Raw genomic sequence first — 18,540 nt, forward strand, 5'->3', positions numbered from 1 at the left:
TGATCTGGAAAACTGGTCACTCATGTTCAAAAATGACAAACTCATACTGAACAGGTGCATAGAAGGGCTAGTAGGGAAAAGCACAGAACTGGGAACCTATTGTAAAAGAGAATACTGAGAAAGCTTCACTTGTTCAGCCTAGGAAAATGGAAACTGAGTAGGGATCTAACTACCTTGTAAAGGGGCAAACATGGAGAGAAAACTATTTAATTTAAAAGACAATGCTAGCATAAGAACAAATGGGTATAAATTGGCCACAAATTAATTTAAACTGTATTTAAAAGAAAGTTTCCTCACACCTGATGCAGTGAGGTCTGGAACATGTTTTGTAATACTTAGGAACATACGTTTACCTTAAATGAGAGATCGCCTTCCTGTTGAGCATCAAAATCACCAACAGTGATACATTCTTTAACAGTTGGCTGATTTTCGAATTCATCATCTTCCACCTCATCTTCCTCCTCACTACTTTCTTCTTCATCATCGTCATCCTCTTCCTCATTTTCCTGTTCTATGTGATGACCGCTTTCACATTCTCTACCGCTAAACAAGAGCGATATATCATATTTATTTTAACTGCTTATTGTAATGGCCTCTTTCCAGAATTGTCTACAGCACACAGCAATGGGAACAATCTTCTTTGTAATTTTGCTTCTCTGAAGGGAAGTTACGTCAAAGCAGGATTCTCATTCCTAAGTCTCAACACTCCAAGTAGGCTAGGAAGAAATTCCCAAACCATGAACACATCTGAACCCTTAATTTTGTGGACTGCAGCCTGTATACTTTTTCCCAGCTTCAGATGGTAACATTCAACTTTGGACATTAACCTTCAGTCACATTAATCTTTCAGTTAGCTGCAGTCAACAAAGCACCTCCCTTACAAGAATTGTGTTTCTTCAGCAACTATTGTTGCCCATTCACCTGCAAAACACCTACCAGCTTATAATATCTATGCCTATGCCCCCCCTCACGTTTCAGATAGGTCTGACCTTTTGTGTGTTTTATTACCTTACAACTCTTGGACCTAAATTCTCACCGGAACGCCCAAAGGGCTCCAGCCTCCAGGGACCTTAGAAACTTCCTTCAGCACCTTTTGCTGCTGCCTCTGTGTTTATGGTCGCAGCACCTTCACTATTTCACCGTCTAGCAAATGCAAGCAGCAGCAGGGAACAGCAATTCAAAAGGGTCACAGAAAAGAAAGGGTTTCTCTAAAGCAGGAGTCGGCAACCCCAGATGCACGCAAGGCCATTTTGCTTGGCACGCCACGACCAGCCCCAGCTCTGGGTAGCTGCTGCCAGCGACGGAGTCCGGGCTGCTCCCAGAAGGCGGCTGGGAGGCTGCAAGCCCTGCTGCAAGCAGCCCGGGCTCCATGACTGGCAGCAGCTACAGATAGCCGCGGCCGGCTGCAGCCTGGAGGCTGCCGGCGGTGGGCGAGGGGCCTGAGGCAGCGCAACCCGTTCCCAGCACAGAGAAGGTGATTGTAGCCAGCCTGGGCTCTCGGCAGCTGCAGCAAGCAGGCTGCAAACAGCTGTGCTGGCCTCCACAGCTCCGGCACCAGCTTCATGCTGGTAGTGACTGCGCGCGCACCTTGGGGCAGACAGCAGTGCAGCACAGCCCGCCCCAAGGTGCGCGCATAGTTGCCACCAGCATGGAGCTGATGCCAGAGCTGCAGAGCCCAGGCAGGTTACAAACAGCTGTGCCGGGCTCTGGAGCCCGGTCATGAGCTCTGTCCTGGGAGCGGGGGAGACCAGGGTTGCGCTGCCTCAAGCCCCTCCCCCACTGCCGGTTCCGAGGTACGCTTGCACGCGCCAGTACGGAGCCCGGGCTGCACTCAGCAGACAGCTGGGATGCTGTAAGCCCTGCTGGGCGCAGCCCGGGACCAGTGGCTATCAGCAGCTACCCAGAGCCGGGGCCGGCTGTAGCTGGTAGGCTACAAACAGCTGCTGTCTCCCCGCCCCCAGCCCCAAAAGGTGCAGTGCAGGTACCTGCTACCTTTCTGGAGCTCGGGGCCGGAAGACAGCTGGGGCAGGGGCCAGGGTGGGAGGGCAGCAACTGTTTGTAGCCTCCCAGCTGCAGCCGGCCCTGGCTCTGGGTAGCTGCTGATAGTCACGGAGCCCGGCTGCTCCTATGGAACCCCTGCTGCAAGCAGCTACCCAGAACCTGGGACAGCTGCCAACATCTGCTGCCTCTCCGCCCCAGCCCCAGGATCTGGGGAGGCAGCACATACTGGCAGTACTTCCCGCTGTGCTGCCCTCGCCACTTCGTTGGAACCCGGCCCGGCAGGGCACAGCATGGAGCGCAAAAAGCTGCCCTGCCACTTCCCTGCAGGTGGGGGCAACAGCGAGGGGCCCAACCCTGCGTTGCTGCTCACGCTGCTCCCATGCACACAGGGGAAGTGTGGCAGGGCAGCGAGGAGCTGGGAGCAGGCAGCTGTCTGCCCCTCCCTGCTGTGCCCTGCCGCACCGGGTCCCAACATTGCTTTGCAGAAGCCTCGAGGGCAGCGCAGCGGGGAACACTGCCGGTATGTGCTGCCTCCCTGGAGCCCAGGGCCAGGTCTGGGGCTGGGAGGCAGCTGGGGCTGCAAGAGGCAGCAGATGTTTGCAGCTGGCCCAGGTTCTGGGTAGCTGCTGACAGCCACAGAGCCCAGGCTGCTTGCAGCAGGCTTCCATGGGAGCAGCCCAGGGGGGCGCAGGGCTGGGGGGCAGGGGGCACAAGCAGGGCATCCTGCCATGTACCCCCTGCCCTCATGTTGTTTTTCTGGCATGCCGGCACCTTCCAAGGTAGGCATTGTGGGGGTTTTTGGCACTGGCCAAAAAATGTTGCCTACCCCTGCTCTAAAGGAACACCTATGCATCAACATCTTGAATGGGTGTGTTATAAGATGACAGAAAAGGAAATGGTGATTCCAGAACATTTGAAATGGAATTTCTTGGTACTTTATCTTTCTCTCACATTAATTAAACAGTGTCAGTTTTAGCTAAGCAAGTACAATACGTAAGGAAGGTCCGGTACACAGTGAAAACACTCATTTCTTGTTCTTTAACCATGTTAATAAAAATGTAATATGAAAGTTTCTGGTATCTTTGCTTAATTGTACTACTTACATAGTGTAATCCTTAGATAAACTTTCATGACTGAAGACCGCAGCAAGTTTTTGCAGCTGTTGAGTGAGTTTTAACAATTCTTTTTCTTCCTCTCCTTTCCTCTGGTTATAATTTCCTACAGGGGCAGGTTCATCAGCCTGAGGAAACCCCCCCCCGAATACAATTGGTGAAAGAGTCAAAAGAAGCTAAACCCTCATTGTATATGGTTTTATAATTACTTTATGCTCCCAGCTAATTCCTGCTTCTCTGCCTAAGATATACATTCTGGTCTCTGTGTGGATGTTATTTAAATAACTGAGTTCAGAGGGGCCCTTTTCCCTACCAACCCTGTTTGTGAGATATCCACCCTGAAATCTGTTATTGTTAAGTCTCCTTGAGATTTTCTAGCCCAGAGATTCCCAAACCATTTCCAGTTCAGATCCCACCTCTGGTTGTAAGCCCCATGTCTGTCAATATAAGCACATGCTTGTTGAGCTCAAAATAGCACTCATAACTACTGGGGGCCCATTTGGAATCTGTGACCCCCAGCTGGAGAACTGCTTCGGGCAGTGCTTCACAAGCTTTTCCTCAGCACGACCCCATTTATGGCCCCATTTCCTCAGCATGACCCCTCACTCCTGAATCTCAGCCCCCCACCCTGTCACCTCACCCACTGATGTTATGACCCCATTTGGGGTCACAACCCACAGTCTGGCAACCACTGGCTTAGGGGTTTCATTTTGCATCTAGCCAAGAGAAAGGTAAACATGGATATTTTTAATCTCATCTCTGTGATTTTGTTCCCATTTTAAAATACCAGTATACTCTTAAGTACTGATGATAAATAATTCTTGTCCAGAACTTCATATTCCAAAGCACTCAGAAATATGTAATCACGTAGTGATTATAACAAATTAACCCCCAAGGACTCCCATCAGGGTCTTGATCCAGCCACAATAGCTGCTATGTAGCCACAGTTAGGCATGGTCCAAGCTACTTTGGGGAACACAAAATGCTTTAACCCCAGTACTTACTTTTGTCAAGTTGTTAAGGGTATGCATATTTTCATTCACCAGTTTCTTCAGTTCCACACATCTATATTGAAATCAAACAAGGTTGCATTTTCTCATTTCTGACAAAGAAATGACCAAAACCAAGCATAATTACTGAAATGTGTAAGTGCATAGGTGTTTATAAAATTAAGGCCTCAATGTGTATAATAATTATATATAAAATCATGAGTCACAGTGGATTGCCAAAATAAGGATAAGGTGCTCAGCTGATTATTGCAGGTTTTACTTCAAAGGTGCCCCTTCTCTGCTGTAACACCACAACAGTCTCACACAGCAGTCTGCTGCAACCCAGTATAACCTGTGTTACATTGCAAACCCTCCACTTTATGAGAAGAGGGGGATGTTAAGGAAGCTAACTTTGTGTAGTATCCAGGTTCTATTCTACCTGCTGGTACATACAAGAGAACTAACATTGATCCCTCCCCCCTTATCACTTCCCATTTCTCAACTATTGGGAGTTCAAACATGTAATTTGAAAAAGATATAGACAACCCCAAGAGACTCCAGAGGGTAAGAACGAAAATAAGAGGTTTAGAAAACAATCTATAAGGAAAGGTTAAAGGAACTGAGATTATTATAACTGTCTACCAATATTTAATCAGTTGTTTAAAAAAAATAATGGTGATCAACTCTTCAGAATGACTACTCAGAGAAGGACAAAAGGAATTTGGTTTTATTTGATGCAAAAATTTAGGCTAGATTTAAGTTAACAACAATGAAATCTTAATGCTGGAACAGGCTACTTAGAGAGATAATGAAATCTCCTTTAACAAGTGGTTAATAAGTTAGGCAAAAATTTGCCAGGGAATGATCTAGATCAGTGATTTTCAACCACAGTACTGTGATATCCTTTTAAGGGTGATGCACCATATCACTACTGTTAGGTGTGCAAATGCCTACACTATTCACAAGATTCACAACATGAACCCAGAGATTTCAAATAGAAATCGAATGTCAAACATATTCTGACCTGTTGTGGTCTGAGTTCTTTGCAAAAAGAAAATTATTCTTTTTCTTTAGTAACAAAAAAATATGAGTGGAAGCTAAAAGTTAGCATTTCCTGAAGAATGCCTTGAGTCTAAAAATGTTGAAAACTATTGGTTTAGATCAGGAACACACAGACTTTCATCCCCATGGGCCAAATGACTGGCACAGGGCCATTTTGCTGGGTGGATCCCATGTAGAGTCAGCATATGAGGTTGGTCCACTGGACCATCCCCTGCACCCTGATTTGGCAGCATGTCCACACATTCTCACACACCCTGATCTGGCAACAGAGCAATTTTGAAGGCCCTGATCTAGCTGTGGGTAGACCCTGTGCATCAGTCAAGTCTATCACACAGAGGCACATTACTGGCCTGCAAAGCTCCCCCCAGGTTCAGAAATTTGGAAGCAGGGGAGCAGCACTTAATGTTACCACCATTCCCCACCTGCCAAATTTCCAGACCCAGGCAGAGCCCCACAGGCATGATAACATAGCTTCCTGGGGCCGGATCTGGCCCATGAATCAGAGGCTGAGCATCACCAGTCTAGACATACTTGATCCCAACTCTGCAGAGAAAAGACAAGATGTTAGAATAGCAAAACAGTGAAGAGACTGCTTGAAGAAGTTGTGGAACCTCCTCTGTTGAAGTTTTCAAGAGGAGGCAGAATAAATAGAGATGATTTAGGTGTAGGCAAGTGTTTGTTTAACTTATTCTTAAAAGATTCAGGAACAATCCTCTTGCACAGTTTCCAGGAATAAGGCCCAAAACAGTAAGTCTCCTTTATTTGCTCCAGGCAAAGCAGAAGGATGAGGGAACTGCCAGTATCCTGCCACTGCAGGGACAGGAAGTAATTGTTAAATATGTTCAACAAATCTAACGATAGGGACCGCCCTGCCTCAAAGAAGGGGTGCCCACGGAGATCCCTGCAAGTCCAAAAAATTGGTGGTAAGGGAGTAGTTGTCACTAATTTCCAGACCTGAGGGGAGCCCAACGAGCCAGACAGCGTGGCCCTGCACAACAGACTGGGTGAGCATAGTAGTGCAGAACCTGAGCCTGGCACGTGGGACCAGCCGGAGGTGGCACGGGGACAAAGCCTGGTGCATAGGGCTAATCCACCCCACAGGCTGGCCCCGTGCCATTCATCTGGCCCATGGGATCAAAAGGCTGAGCATCACTGGACTAGGTCCTCTCTTGAGGGCTCTCCCAGGCCTGCTTTTCTTATTCTAAAGCATCTTAGACAAGTATTTATCTAACCTGTTCTTAAAAACTTACTCTTACAAACTTTGGGAGCAACCCTTAGACACAACTTCCAGGCACAAGGATTTCATCAAAGATGTTTATACTGTAGTTCACATACCAGCAATCAGCACATTGTAACATAATGGTATCTGGCTTGTCTCCCTGAGTTTCAGACCAGCAGATAACAACACACACAGAGACACAAAGTGCGTATCATGGTGGGAACGCGACGCAAGGAGGCGAGATGCTTGGCGCGAGGCTGAGTGCCAGACCAAAGGCAGCATCCAGGCTTCCTAGCCCACTGCCAGCTCTGTCACCCAGGCAGTCATTTAGACATGGTACTGAAGGTGGCTTTGCTGGAGAGATGGTTCAACAGGACTTGCACAAAAGCGATGCAGCTCCCTGCCAGCAGCAAACCTTTCTTTTCTTTTTTTGGAAAATTTTTCATATTCAAGGTCAACTTAGCCAAATCCTCTCAACTGAGCAACACTCAACAGTTTAAACACCATATGTGGTGCTACAACTGGCAAGTATCCTCCACCCCAGACTTTTCAGTCCAGGGCTTCAGATACTCCCAAATCCATCATCCTATGTGCAGGCCCAAGCCCAGAGACTTGGGGTTTGGATGCCCACAGGTTTTGCCTGCCCTCAGCGGTATGGCTGCAGAAGCAAGCTAGGCAGGTTCCCTCCATTTCCACAAAATCAGTGTGTAGCCAAGATCCTCCCACTGGAAACTGACCAGTGGGAAGCTAATTGCAAGACTTGTAGGGCATCCTGTTGGCAGTGCACTGGGCAGGGGCACACTCTCCACTACAAGCTGCCGTTTAAACCCATCCCTATCTAAGCAACAGACTTGATCAGAGCCACAGGCTGCCCCAGGCATGAGTGGCATGGCCAGGGCTGTGCGTCCCATCCCCCGGCGAACCCGGGTGGGGCCCTAGCGGCTTCGTCTGCTGCCCTGCAGCAGAGCAGGCTGGGGGAGCGGGTCCTTACCTCGGGTACAGTCCCTTGCTGTCCCCGGGGCCGAGGGCCCCGCGCTGCCTGCTCTCTGCCAGCAACGCGTCCACCTGCAGCAGATGGGCCGGTCAGCGGGCCGGGGAACGGCGGGCGCCCCCCTGCCTCCCCTGGTCCCCCCTCACTCCCACCCCGCAGGGGCAGCACCTGCTCCCGCAGTTCGCGGCTCCGGCGCTGCACGCGTTGCAGCGGGCCCCGGCCCCGGCCCCGGCTACCCCGGCCCAGCCCGGCCATCGTCGCCACGGCAACGAACGCGCGGGCGCTCCCCGGTGACGTCATCCCGCGGCACCCGAGACTTGGCTGCCGCGGAGCCCGGCTGCAACAGAAGTACTAACATTCCCGGCATGCAACGGGGGCACGGAGCCGGGCTCTGCGCTCAGGAACGCAGAGACCCAACATGCAACGAGAGGGGGGGCAAGAAAGTGAGGGCCGTAGCCCACGCAGCCGCAGTGCATCATGGGAGCTGCAGTCCCCCGGGGAAGCTCAGGCCGCGTGCAAGCAGCGACGATAGCTGAAGATACGGGCGGGATGGAAGAGCCTTGACCAGGCCGGTTCCCGCTCTGGAAGCTGGACTTCTTATAGGGAGCCGTGTTTCGAGCCAGAATAAAAAGATGAAGCTGCTGCCTTCGTTAGTAGCGCCCAAGCCTGAAGAGAGGACCCCAGCCTGCAGAGACACCCTCAGTCTTGGCCATAAGGGGCATTTAAGGGAAAAGATATAATCTTATAAACGGGCTCTGACAGAACAATTCGTGGGCACATCTAGGATTTTGAAAAAGGGGAGCTGGGTGCAGACGGTGCACTAGTTATCACACAGGCTGGGTCCAGACAAGTGTGGACTTGCAGTATGTGGGGTATGTGGCTCTGCAGACCCATCTGCAGTGCCACGATGCACGTGCAGGTGTTCCCTGTGCCGCTGCCTTGCAGCATGAGAGGGTGTTTTTGGTCAAAAAAATCCAAGAACACACCTGGCACAGGCGTTCCTTGGGAACAAGCAGCAGTGGCACAAGGTGTGCCACTGCTAATTGTCCCTGGGAAACCAAACATCCATGCTTGTCTGGACATGGCCATAGAAGACAATTCGTATTTAATTCCAGTTAGAGAGAAACTAGATGATCTACCAATATGTTTGAGGGCTAGTACTATATTATTCAGTTCACAGCCAAAGCAAAAAACAAATATAAGTATTGGAATGTGCACTTATTTGCTTGGTTGTATACATAAAATTTAAGAAAACACCAAAATAGGCAAAAGAGACTGTCATTAGTCATGTAGATATTATAATGAAATGTACATTTCTAATTCATATTCACAAAACTAAATCTAGCTTTCTTGAGCATCTTGACAGTGCCTCTGATACTTCACTGTTCAGTTACTTATACACCCAAATTAAGGTTCTTAGCTAGAGATTGGGTGGGCCAGGAATCAGTGGTGTAATACCACTGCAACCCCCCCAGAAGACTTGTACCATTTTAGACACAGGCAGGCTAAGTCTACACTGTTCCCATATTAAAATGGTAAAATTCACTATCAGATATGGCTTAAACGCAGAATGTTCAAAAAATTATTTGAGGTATTGCATAGAAATCTTTGTCACTCCCATCACTTACTTTTAAGAAATATGGGATACACATTAAGATGACAATCCATGGCAAAAAGAGCTTATGAAAATACCTGATATTTATTCATAAAAAAAATGTACAGGTATCATTTGACAGCATGTGCAGTTTGAGCTATCACATGAACAATGTTGCCCAATAAACAATATGGGTACCTATTAAATACTGATCTCAGCCCCATTTGGTACAGCCTGCTCATAAAATTTATGCCAAATCACTTTTAGGTAACTTAATATAGCATTAGTTGTAAAAGCGTAACTGCATTTTGTTGACCTATCTTTAGCACTCTTGAAGAAAATGTTACATAAGCCTGTTGTTCACTGTGGCAGGTGCCAGTCACACAACCCAAAGCATCTAATGTTACCTATTCAAATGTAAGAAATGCTAGGAAAAGCAAAATGACAGGAGAGGTCGTAGGAAAGCATTACATTAGCTTGAGAATAAAGTGCCAACCAAGTTCTGAATCTCCATGGAGTATACTTTGCATCATCAGCTCAAGGTGTTTTAAAATGAGTACAGACTTCCTTTGAAATTCATGAAAGAAACATTTGGAGGAAAACAGTTGTGAATACAAGTGCAGGGAGATAGAAAAATAGCAATAGACAAGACAGCTGAAGCACGAGGCTAAGCCTTGTCCCCCCCATCCCTCCAAAGACATCAAAAAGTCCCAAGGACTTCTACTGAATAACAGGCATCTTTGCTGGACATATTCCTGATGTAAAAAGTAAGTCTAAAGGACTGATAGAGACTCTGAATTTTATGCCTAACATGATATCATGAATTCATGATTTTATCTCACCCATGTATACTTGTGTGCCATTCTATAATTTTCACTGACCTTTTGCTGACGTGCTTGTTCCCACCTCCTCTCTGGGCTTTAACATTAGGCTCTTAACAAGTTTCATAAGCTATATTTTAACTTTACTAAAGTTTGAACTTAACAAGCAACCTAAATTACATTTTATTAGCTTTAAAAATTGACAGTTTTGGTGGCAAGAGTCATATACTGTTCAGAAGCAGGTTTAGAGTCAAAAGACACAGGGACAAGCAAACAGAAAAGTAAAGAAATAGAACAGGACCGTCTGCAGGGGGCGAATCAGAGCAACTGCCCCAGGCCCGGTGTTTTGGGGGGCCCTGTGGAGCCGGGCAGAGTGGTCATGGCAATTCCATGCTGCCACCAGCTTCATGTCTGGCCGCTCACCACCCCCCCGCCCCGCCACTGAATCTGCTGCCAAGTTCCTCGTGTCCTGGGGTAAGGTCCCACACAGGCTGATTTGCCCCAGGCCCCTCACCCTGCTCGGGTCATCTCTGAGAACAGGGGTGTCAAACTGTCCTTAGAACAATCCTCAAAAATACAAGGCAACAGATATGCAGTCATAGTACCAATTTAACTCATCGTAGCCATACAGAGGTTATTTTAATACACATGAAGATCATTTTTGGAGATGTCAGTTTGGGCGAGCGAGACTATTATACCACAGATGCCTTCTTTTTCAAGTGACGAAGTGTGCGAAGGTATTTGTGTTATATAAAACCTCATTTCTTCAAATATATTTAGATACAAAGGGAGCAGGAGTCTGTTTGTGTTCATTCAATTGTCGGCTTCCATCCCAGTCAGGCTGTTAAAGAAAGTGAAATATAAATGTGAATGCTACATTGCAAACCTGAAGTAATTTAAATTATAAATAAAAAATACAGTCAAAACAATGTTCACTCATGTTAAACCATAGTTACAATACTCCAGCAAGAGAGAAAAATAATCTCAAAAATAGGTTTTAGAATACTATATTTAAAAAAAACCACAAAACAAAAAAATAAACAGGTCTGGAAATACTCCAAGCACAGACAGCATTGAGACTGATAAGCTACAATAAAGCAAGCTTGAAATGTCAGGAATTTAGAGCAGGCTATAAAATGATGTAGAATGTAATGGTCTATTTACAGCTGTCTACAATTGTCCTTGGGAATGGAAAATCTTAAAATTAAACTTAAAAAATGACAGCATAGTATCTGACTTATATAATGTTGATACATTTTCAAAGAAGGCAGACATGTCCAGGAGATGCCACAGTGTCAGCACTACTTATGATAACCACATCATGCCATACGGGCACTTGAAAATGTGTACTTTGTTGTTCTTTGAACACCTGTCACATGCAACCCTCTGTTCCCCTGCTGCTCATGTTCCTTCCCTGCAAGCAGTCAAACATGCCAGAGCTCTCAAATGTGATAGTTCCAGGATGTGTAATGTCCGCATCAAATCAAACCCTGTAGGAAGTTATCAATCATGTAAGACAGGTCTCATGGCATAGAACCAGTTAGCAGGCCAGGTAACAGTCAGGGACCCCTGCATGCTGGATCCAGCACACACAGCACCCACTTTGGCCAGTCTAAATGGGAGGACCTGCTGGGAAGAAGCCTGGCATGGCCAGCACTTGGCTACTGCTGGTGGAATAAGCCGCAGTGCTGGGCTTCTTCCTGCAGTGCTGCTGGGGCTCCAGCACCACTGCTTTCACTTGAGAGTCTGGCAGCCAAGAGGGGCAAAACTGGCAGGCTGGATGATCTGGCTAGATCCAGCCTGGGTCCACGTTTGACACCCCTGATGTAAGACATGAAGTTTTCAGCAATTTAGAAAAGACAGCCAGACAGCCCAAAACTTAACGGCCCATCAATCCCCTAAAAACCAAACTTTACTAAGAACAAATCACTTGGCATTTCTAGACAATACCATTACTGTGCTGTGCTGCTGCCAAACCAAACTAGGGCGGGAGCCCTGCTATTGTAAGATGGAGCTCTGCCATATCAAGTCCTAGCTCAGGATCCCCTTACTACCCCCTCACAAACATATAATGCATCCCTTATTAGAAGTTTACACATTATCATTGCTAATATTGTTTTGGGACTTTCCTGGGAGGGTACAAAATTTTGAAGTTTGGATGCTGACACAAAGCCAGTCTGAACCAGACAGCAATCTTGCCACATTTTATATACTATTCTCCCCTCCCTGCACAAAATGTATCTGTCTACATCTATATACACATGCACCGTATCCAGAGATGACCATAGGGGGGTGCAGGGTCCAGGGCAAATCAGCCTGTGTGAGGCCCCTTTAACACTGTGTGAGGCAGGGCTGCAGCTACTCCGCCCAGCTCCCATCTGGCTCCACAGGGCCCCCCAAAGCGCAGGGCTAAGGGCAGTCACCCTGATTTACCCCGTCCCCATGCCCTGAAAGGGGCCCTGACCATATCTATAGATGTATCTAGACATATGCACACACACATATATACACATACATGCGTATATACATATATATGTGTGCATGTGTGTGTGTCTATATGATATATGTTTGTGTATTATATATATGTGTGTATAATATAAGTGTGTATGTGTGTGTCTATAATATATAGAGGCTGGAAGGGACCTTATCGAGTCCAGTCCCCTTGGACATATACACACATATATAGATATGTATGCATGTATACTCACACACCTATGACATGTACGCACACACATCTCTAGCTATAGGAGCGGGGTGGGGGGTTGTCCGGATGCCGAGGGCCCCGCCCCGCCGGACACGCGTGCGCAGGGCAAGCACGTGGCACGGAGCCGCCCCTCCCGAGCCCAGCTCACCGGTCAGGCCAGATCCAGCTTCTTCTGCGTGGCCGCCAGCTGGGCCTGCAGACGCCGTTTGCGCCAGTCGAGGAAGCGGCGGCGCACGCGGCTGGCCTGCCAGCCCACCAGCACGCCTGAGGCGAAGGCCAGCACCAGCGCCAGCTGCACCGGCCGCTCCGACAGCGCCTCCGAGCCCAGCGCCATAGCCGCCTGCCTCCCGCCGGGTGTGGGCGGGGCTTCCCTGCCCGCCCCAGTCACGGGGGCTGGGGGGATGGCAACCCGCGCTGCATGGTTGGAAATGCCGCTGCCTCCGCCGGGCAGTTCGCTTCAACCGTAGGAGGAGAGGCCAGCGGGGGGCCCATCTGCCCCTGCAGGGCAGCCCATGCTAATACTGGGAAACTTTCCCTCTGATCCGTTTAGACAGAGCTGTGACTTCCCATCTTCTTTGCCCTTCTTGCAGCGCTGGCTGACTCCTGCGGGGAGGTGAGGCAGAGCAGCCCCCGGGCAATCCAGCTCTCTCAACCCTGGGCTATAACAGGGAACCTCCCAGGCAATAAAAAGATAAGGCAAACCTGAAATCAATATTTTACATCTAAAATGGAAAGAAAGGGAACTTGACAGGGTCATCACTTTGCAGTTCTGACTTGTAAGCATTGATAGGGGAGACTAAAGGTATTGGAAACCTGTGGGCAGTTCAATTAAGGACAGTAAGAAGGAATCATTGTAAATATAAGAAATACAAGCAAAGGGTGGGGGGGCATTACTATGGTAAGTCTTCAATAACAATGCAAAAAAATTCAATAAACATAAACGTTCTGTATTTTGCAAAACAGCTGGATGATATTCACAGCTGAAAGTAATAATGACACAGTTTTATTTGAACAACAGATAGACTATTCAATAGCAGCTCCTAAAGTTAAATGAGAGAATCAGCAGTGAGTAGATTGTTTCCAGGGGTATTCTGCAGGGTCAGTTTTTAACGAGGACCTGGAAGAAAACAAATCATTCCTGACAGCCTCTGCAAATAACCATCAGGTTATTACTCGGAGCACTGAGAGTCACTTGGTAAACTGGCACCTCAATGTGCAACCATCCATCTGGAAACAAAGAACATACATATAGGATGGGTAACTCAGTCCTAGGAAGCAGGGACCTTTGGATATATAAATGGGAATACTGGGCAGGAGCATAGAGATTATTAAGTCTTTACTGGACAGAAGGGGGACAACTGCTGCTGGAAGTGCCTTGTTTGGGACTGCACAACTCAGGAAGGATGTTCAGGAACGGTTTGGAGAAGAGCCACAAGTATGAGTAAACGATCATAAAATCTGTTTAGGAAGAAAGTCCTGGAGCTCTATTTATTTTATCAATACAAAGATTAAGGCTGTTGTGATCAGAGCCTACGAATATCTAAGAAGGAGCAGAAGTGTGAAAAGAGGGTTCTTCATTTTATCAGACAAATTATAACCAGGTTCAATGCTGGAAGTTGAAGCTAAACATCAGGCTAGAAACAAGGCACAGTTTTTTTAACGGTGATGATACTTAGCCAATGGACTAATTTATGAAGAATTGTAGTGGTTTTTCCATCACTTGAAATTTTCAAGTCGAGATTTGATGTTTTCCCTGAAAGATGTGGTCATTCCAAAGAGATTAATTCAGGGAAGACTCATACCTTCTGTTATAAAGGAGATCACACTAGATGTTAACAAAGGTCCCTCATATAATCTGTTAATCTGTAGATTCTATTGTATATCTGCAGGACCAGGTAATTTGTATCTAAGAATTTTGAAAGAGTTGGCCAACGATCTGACTCAATCACTCATTGATTTTTAACAAATCTTGGAACTTGAGAGGAGTTTCAGAAGACTGAAAAAGACCCAATTTTATGTCAGTAATCTAAAGGGCAAATGTGATTATCTGAATGACTACAGGCTAATTATGGTTCAAATCCCCACTAAAACCACAAAAAGATTGCAATGCAATCAGTGAAGAATTAATGCATGGTAGAATAATTAATACTAGGTAGCATACCTCAGCTTCCTGTAAGAATTTTTTTCTCAGTCCTATATGCTAACCTAATTAAAAAATTATCACCATCCATAATAAATGCAGCACATATTAAATGAATTAAAATGGACTCTTATATACCACAAAAATAGTATTAAGTGGAGAATCATTATCTACTGTGGGTGTTTCCGCAGGGATCTGTGGTTGGCTCAGTGCTATTCAATATTATGACCAATAATTTGGAAGAAAATATGAAATTGCTGATGGTAAGAGTGACAGAAATTGGTGGAGTGGAAAATAATGGTGGAGAAATTGTCAACGCAGGACCATCCCGAACTATACAATCCCAGCCAAAGCTTTGCCTACTTGGGTCGTAAAAACCTCTAAGGACAGAGATTCTACAGCCTCTGTGGGTAACCTGTTCCAGTGCCTTACTACCCTCTGAGTGAGAAATTTTTTCCTATTATCGAAGCTAAACTTCCCCTGCTGCAACTTGAGACCATTGCTCCTTGTTCTGTCATCTGCCACCACTGAGAACAGTCTAGCTCCATCCTCTTTGGCACAACCCTTCAGGTAGTTGAAGGCTGCTATTAAATCTCCTCTCAGTCTTCTCTTCTCCAGACTAAATAAACCCAGTTCCCTCAACCTCTTCCCATAAGTCATGTCCCCCAGTCACCTAACCATTTTCGTTGCCCTCCACTGGACTCTCTCCATTTTGTCCACATGGTTTCTGTAGTGGGAGGCCCAAAACTGAACACAGTACTCCAGATATGGCCTCATCAGTGCTGAACAGATGAGGCCATCTGCTGGCAACGCTCCTACTAATGAAGGTTGTAACCAAACTCCATTATAAAACTTGATCTTATTCAGACAACTGATCTGGCCTGAGCACTGTCAGAATTTCTCTAAGAGGACAAGGGGCCCATCATGCAATGAAGGAAGAAAGTATGTCACACTGGCACATCTACACATGCCTATATGGTGACATTGCTACTGTGCTGTGCTTTACTTTTTCCTTTTGGAAATACTAAAGCACAGCACAGTAGCAGCCCATACAGTGCCGTATGCTGGGCACATGGTTATTTTTAGCCTCTACTTTGCCCTAGCAGCACATTATAATGAGAGAGCATGTCGCTACAGTGAAGTAGCTGCTGGTCACATGTAGATGCATGTGGTTGCTATGTCGCCATAGTGCATTGCTATGGTGACATGGCATCACCTGTAGATGCCCATTGTTTGAGTTACAGGTCTTGGGCTGTCAGTCTCACAGACACAGGCAGGATTAAAGGGAGGCTGAGAGCCACATGGAGGTCACTTACCATGCCAGGGTGTGTATGTCATAAACCCACCTAAAGCAGGGTTGATTTGGGGGTTTGCCATGTATCATGCATAGATATTTTTCCAAATTAGATTTACTAATGTAGTGTTTGGTCTCTATTTATAACTAATGTTAAACTATATTCAGTTTTACCATTTTTTTATTCGTATGAACCATAGTTTTGGGTATGAATGCATTTTTGTATTTTCATAACATGACTGGTAACAATCAGGGGAGTGATGGATAAATGAAGTATGACTTGCACCAGACAATAGCTCTTCATACTTCAGAGAAACCCTAGCACCAGAAGATAACCACTGAGGCTAGAAATAGATGTTGCCAAATGGAGCGATTCAGATGTGCTGCTTTGTGTCGTGGCAATGCTGATCACTGCACAGGGTAAAACACATCACCCTTTGTCCTGCCCTTGATGATGGACCCACAAGTTTGGAGCAGCAAAAAACACTGGAGGTTACCCCGCTTAGCGTAGGTCTGGGGCAGCCAGGAAATACCACCTGTTCCCCCACCCAGCCAGCCCTGTGGCCAGCATACCACAAAGTAAGCCCTGCCCCCTTGCCAAATGCCATTCTGCTCTCCTTCCCTTGCCTGGTTCTTTGAGGCTGGCTGAACATGGAAGCACTTTTCCCCCACTGTCCCAACCCACAGCACAGGTTTGGGGCAGCAGGAAAAGGGGGGTTTTCTCCTATCCAGTCAAACCCATAGTGGGGAAAGCTGAGCAGGGAAAGCACCACAAGGTAACAGACGTCTGCCTCAATAAAGTGGCAGAGTCTATCACTACCTATTGTTGTGCCTCTGATTTTCAGGTCATGTGGTGCAACAAAGGGTAAGGACATCTGTTTGCTCTGCATTTGTCCCACATTAAAAAAAATTAAGGTGGCACAAATTAAATTTGATTGGACCAGCTATGTCATTGGGATAAAATTAGACAAGCTTTTGAATGCAAGGCATTATTTGTCAGGTCTCTGATCACAGGAAGGTGGGTGCCAGGGGGCCAACCTCTTTGGCCAGCATACCACAAAGTAAGTCCTGCCCCCTTGCTAAATGCTGTTCTGCTCCCCTTCCCCTGCCTGGTCCTTTTGCTCTGCTCTCTCTTTCCTGCCGGATCCATTGCTCTGCTTTCTTTCTAATCTGCACTGTTCTGTATGCTCCCTGCTGGAAATGTAAACCAAACAAAGTGGCTGTGTGTGCCACTCGTGCCATATGTGCCAAGGGTTGGCACTCCTGGTCTACACTGTAGTGGCAGTGTGTCCTTGCAAAATCATTCCTGAGCATATCCCCACAGGCATGCGCTAACCTGGAAGCAAACTGGGGAGGGCCACATGAGAGTTGCCCTCAGCAACTGCTCTTAAGCATGTTGGAGACTGATGCCACAAGAGAAGCCACAAAAGAGACACCTAAGCCTTAGGGCTGTGCAAAGCTTCAGATCATGATTCAGATTTGGAGATGATTCAGATGATTCAGAGGCCAAATCTACTAATCTGAATCGAATTGCGGGAAGCTTTAGGCTTTCCAAATTGATTCGGAGTTTCCAAATTGATTCAGAAAAGATTTGGAGATTCAGCCATAGGGTATAATGGGGAATCAATGAAATATCTATAACTTTGTTGTCTTTTGGCTGATTCAGAGGAAACTTGCGGGGATAGTAGCCTCTGCTGAGAGCTGATGTGTGCCAAAATTCAAGGAGATTGGTACAGGGGTTTGGGGGGAACTGCACCTCAAGCTGCGGACAAGCAAAACTCATGATATGGGTTGACACTGTGTGTGTTAAGGCACAGCAGGATGACAGCTGCAGGGATGGTAGCCCCTACTGAAGCCACAAAGCCTGCCAGCTGTTGAGAAGATCGGTGCAGGGGCTTCTGGGTTCTGGGGCCCTGCACCTCTAGCTGCTGACAGGCAAAACTCATCTGGTTTAATAAAACAGTGGTTCTCAACCTTTTTTTGTACCACGATCCATTTGTAAACACTGATAGATTTCATAGATGTTTAGGGTCGGAAGGGACCTTAGTAGATCATTGAGTCTAACCCCCCTGCCCTGGGCTGGGCAGTGCCCCACACTCCTGACCTGCTGCCCTCCAGGTCCCAACCCACCTGTGTGGGGAGGGCCCCAAGCAGCCCCTCGCAGGATGAAACTCTGCCAGCCTGCAGGGGAAAGGCCACCGTTTCCATTGTTTTGTCTCCTTTAAAGGAGAATCCACTTGTCAAGTTTGTTGATCCATTTTTAAAGTTGCTTCATGACCCTTTCATACATCCTTGTGGCCCGCTTTTGGGACGTGGAGAAACACCCTCATAAAAGGCATCACCTCTTCCCCGAGTTTGGATCCTCAGCCAATCCAACGGCAGGCGCTTCTCAGCCTGACGACGGGTATCTGTCTTACCTCAAAGCTGGCAAGGAAGAGTTTTGAGTGGGTCTAGTAATAGATCTTGGATTTACCCACAGTACCAGTGTTGGGAGGGAAGACAAGCGAGCGCCGTGTCGTGCTGCCCGGCCGCCTCCGCAAAGCTCTGCATGCGGCCGGAGCAGAAGCCCTTCCCCGCGCGGGCTGCCCGCAGCACCGGCGCCGCCCGGGCCCC

At 47.2% G+C, this 18,540-nt stretch overlaps 1 protein-coding gene and 1 long non-coding RNA gene across 7 annotated transcripts in view; both read right to left on the minus strand.

Moving 5' to 3' along the window:
- NPHP1 (nephrocystin 1) overlaps positions 1-7,644 on the minus strand; it is an 88,253-nt gene extending 80,609 nt beyond the window's left edge. For all 6 annotated transcript variants that reach the window (XM_019516093.1, XM_019516092.1, XM_019516091.1 and 3 more), the window contains exons 1-5: positions 7,543-7,644; positions 7,375-7,448; positions 4,118-4,178; positions 3,105-3,241; positions 354-543 (exon numbers count right to left, since the gene is read on the minus strand). In XM_019516093.1, the coding sequence (XP_019371638.1) occupies positions 354-543; positions 3,105-3,241; positions 4,118-4,178; positions 7,375-7,448; positions 7,543-7,629 (549 nt within the window). In that variant the 5' untranslated portion in view covers positions 7,630-7,644. The remainder of the gene's footprint in view (positions 1-353; positions 544-3,104; positions 3,242-4,117; positions 4,179-7,374; positions 7,449-7,542) is intronic.
- A 2,736-nt stretch (positions 7,645-10,380) lies between these two features.
- On the minus strand, positions 10,381-12,871 carry LOC109296621. Its single transcript, XR_002097001.1, has 2 exons — positions 12,642-12,871; positions 10,381-10,630 (listed from the first exon to the last, which is right to left on the minus strand). It is a non-coding gene; the product is annotated as an uncharacterized LOC109296621 (long non-coding RNA).
- Between the last annotated feature and the right edge of the window lie 5,669 nt (positions 12,872-18,540).

The sequence above is a fragment of the Gavialis gangeticus genome, unplaced genomic scaffold (genome assembly GCF_001723915.1).
Source record: "Gavialis gangeticus isolate Ggan-Ray unplaced genomic scaffold, GavGan_comp1, whole genome shotgun sequence".
NCBI lineage: Eukaryota > Metazoa > Chordata > Crocodylia > Gavialidae > Gavialis > Gavialis gangeticus.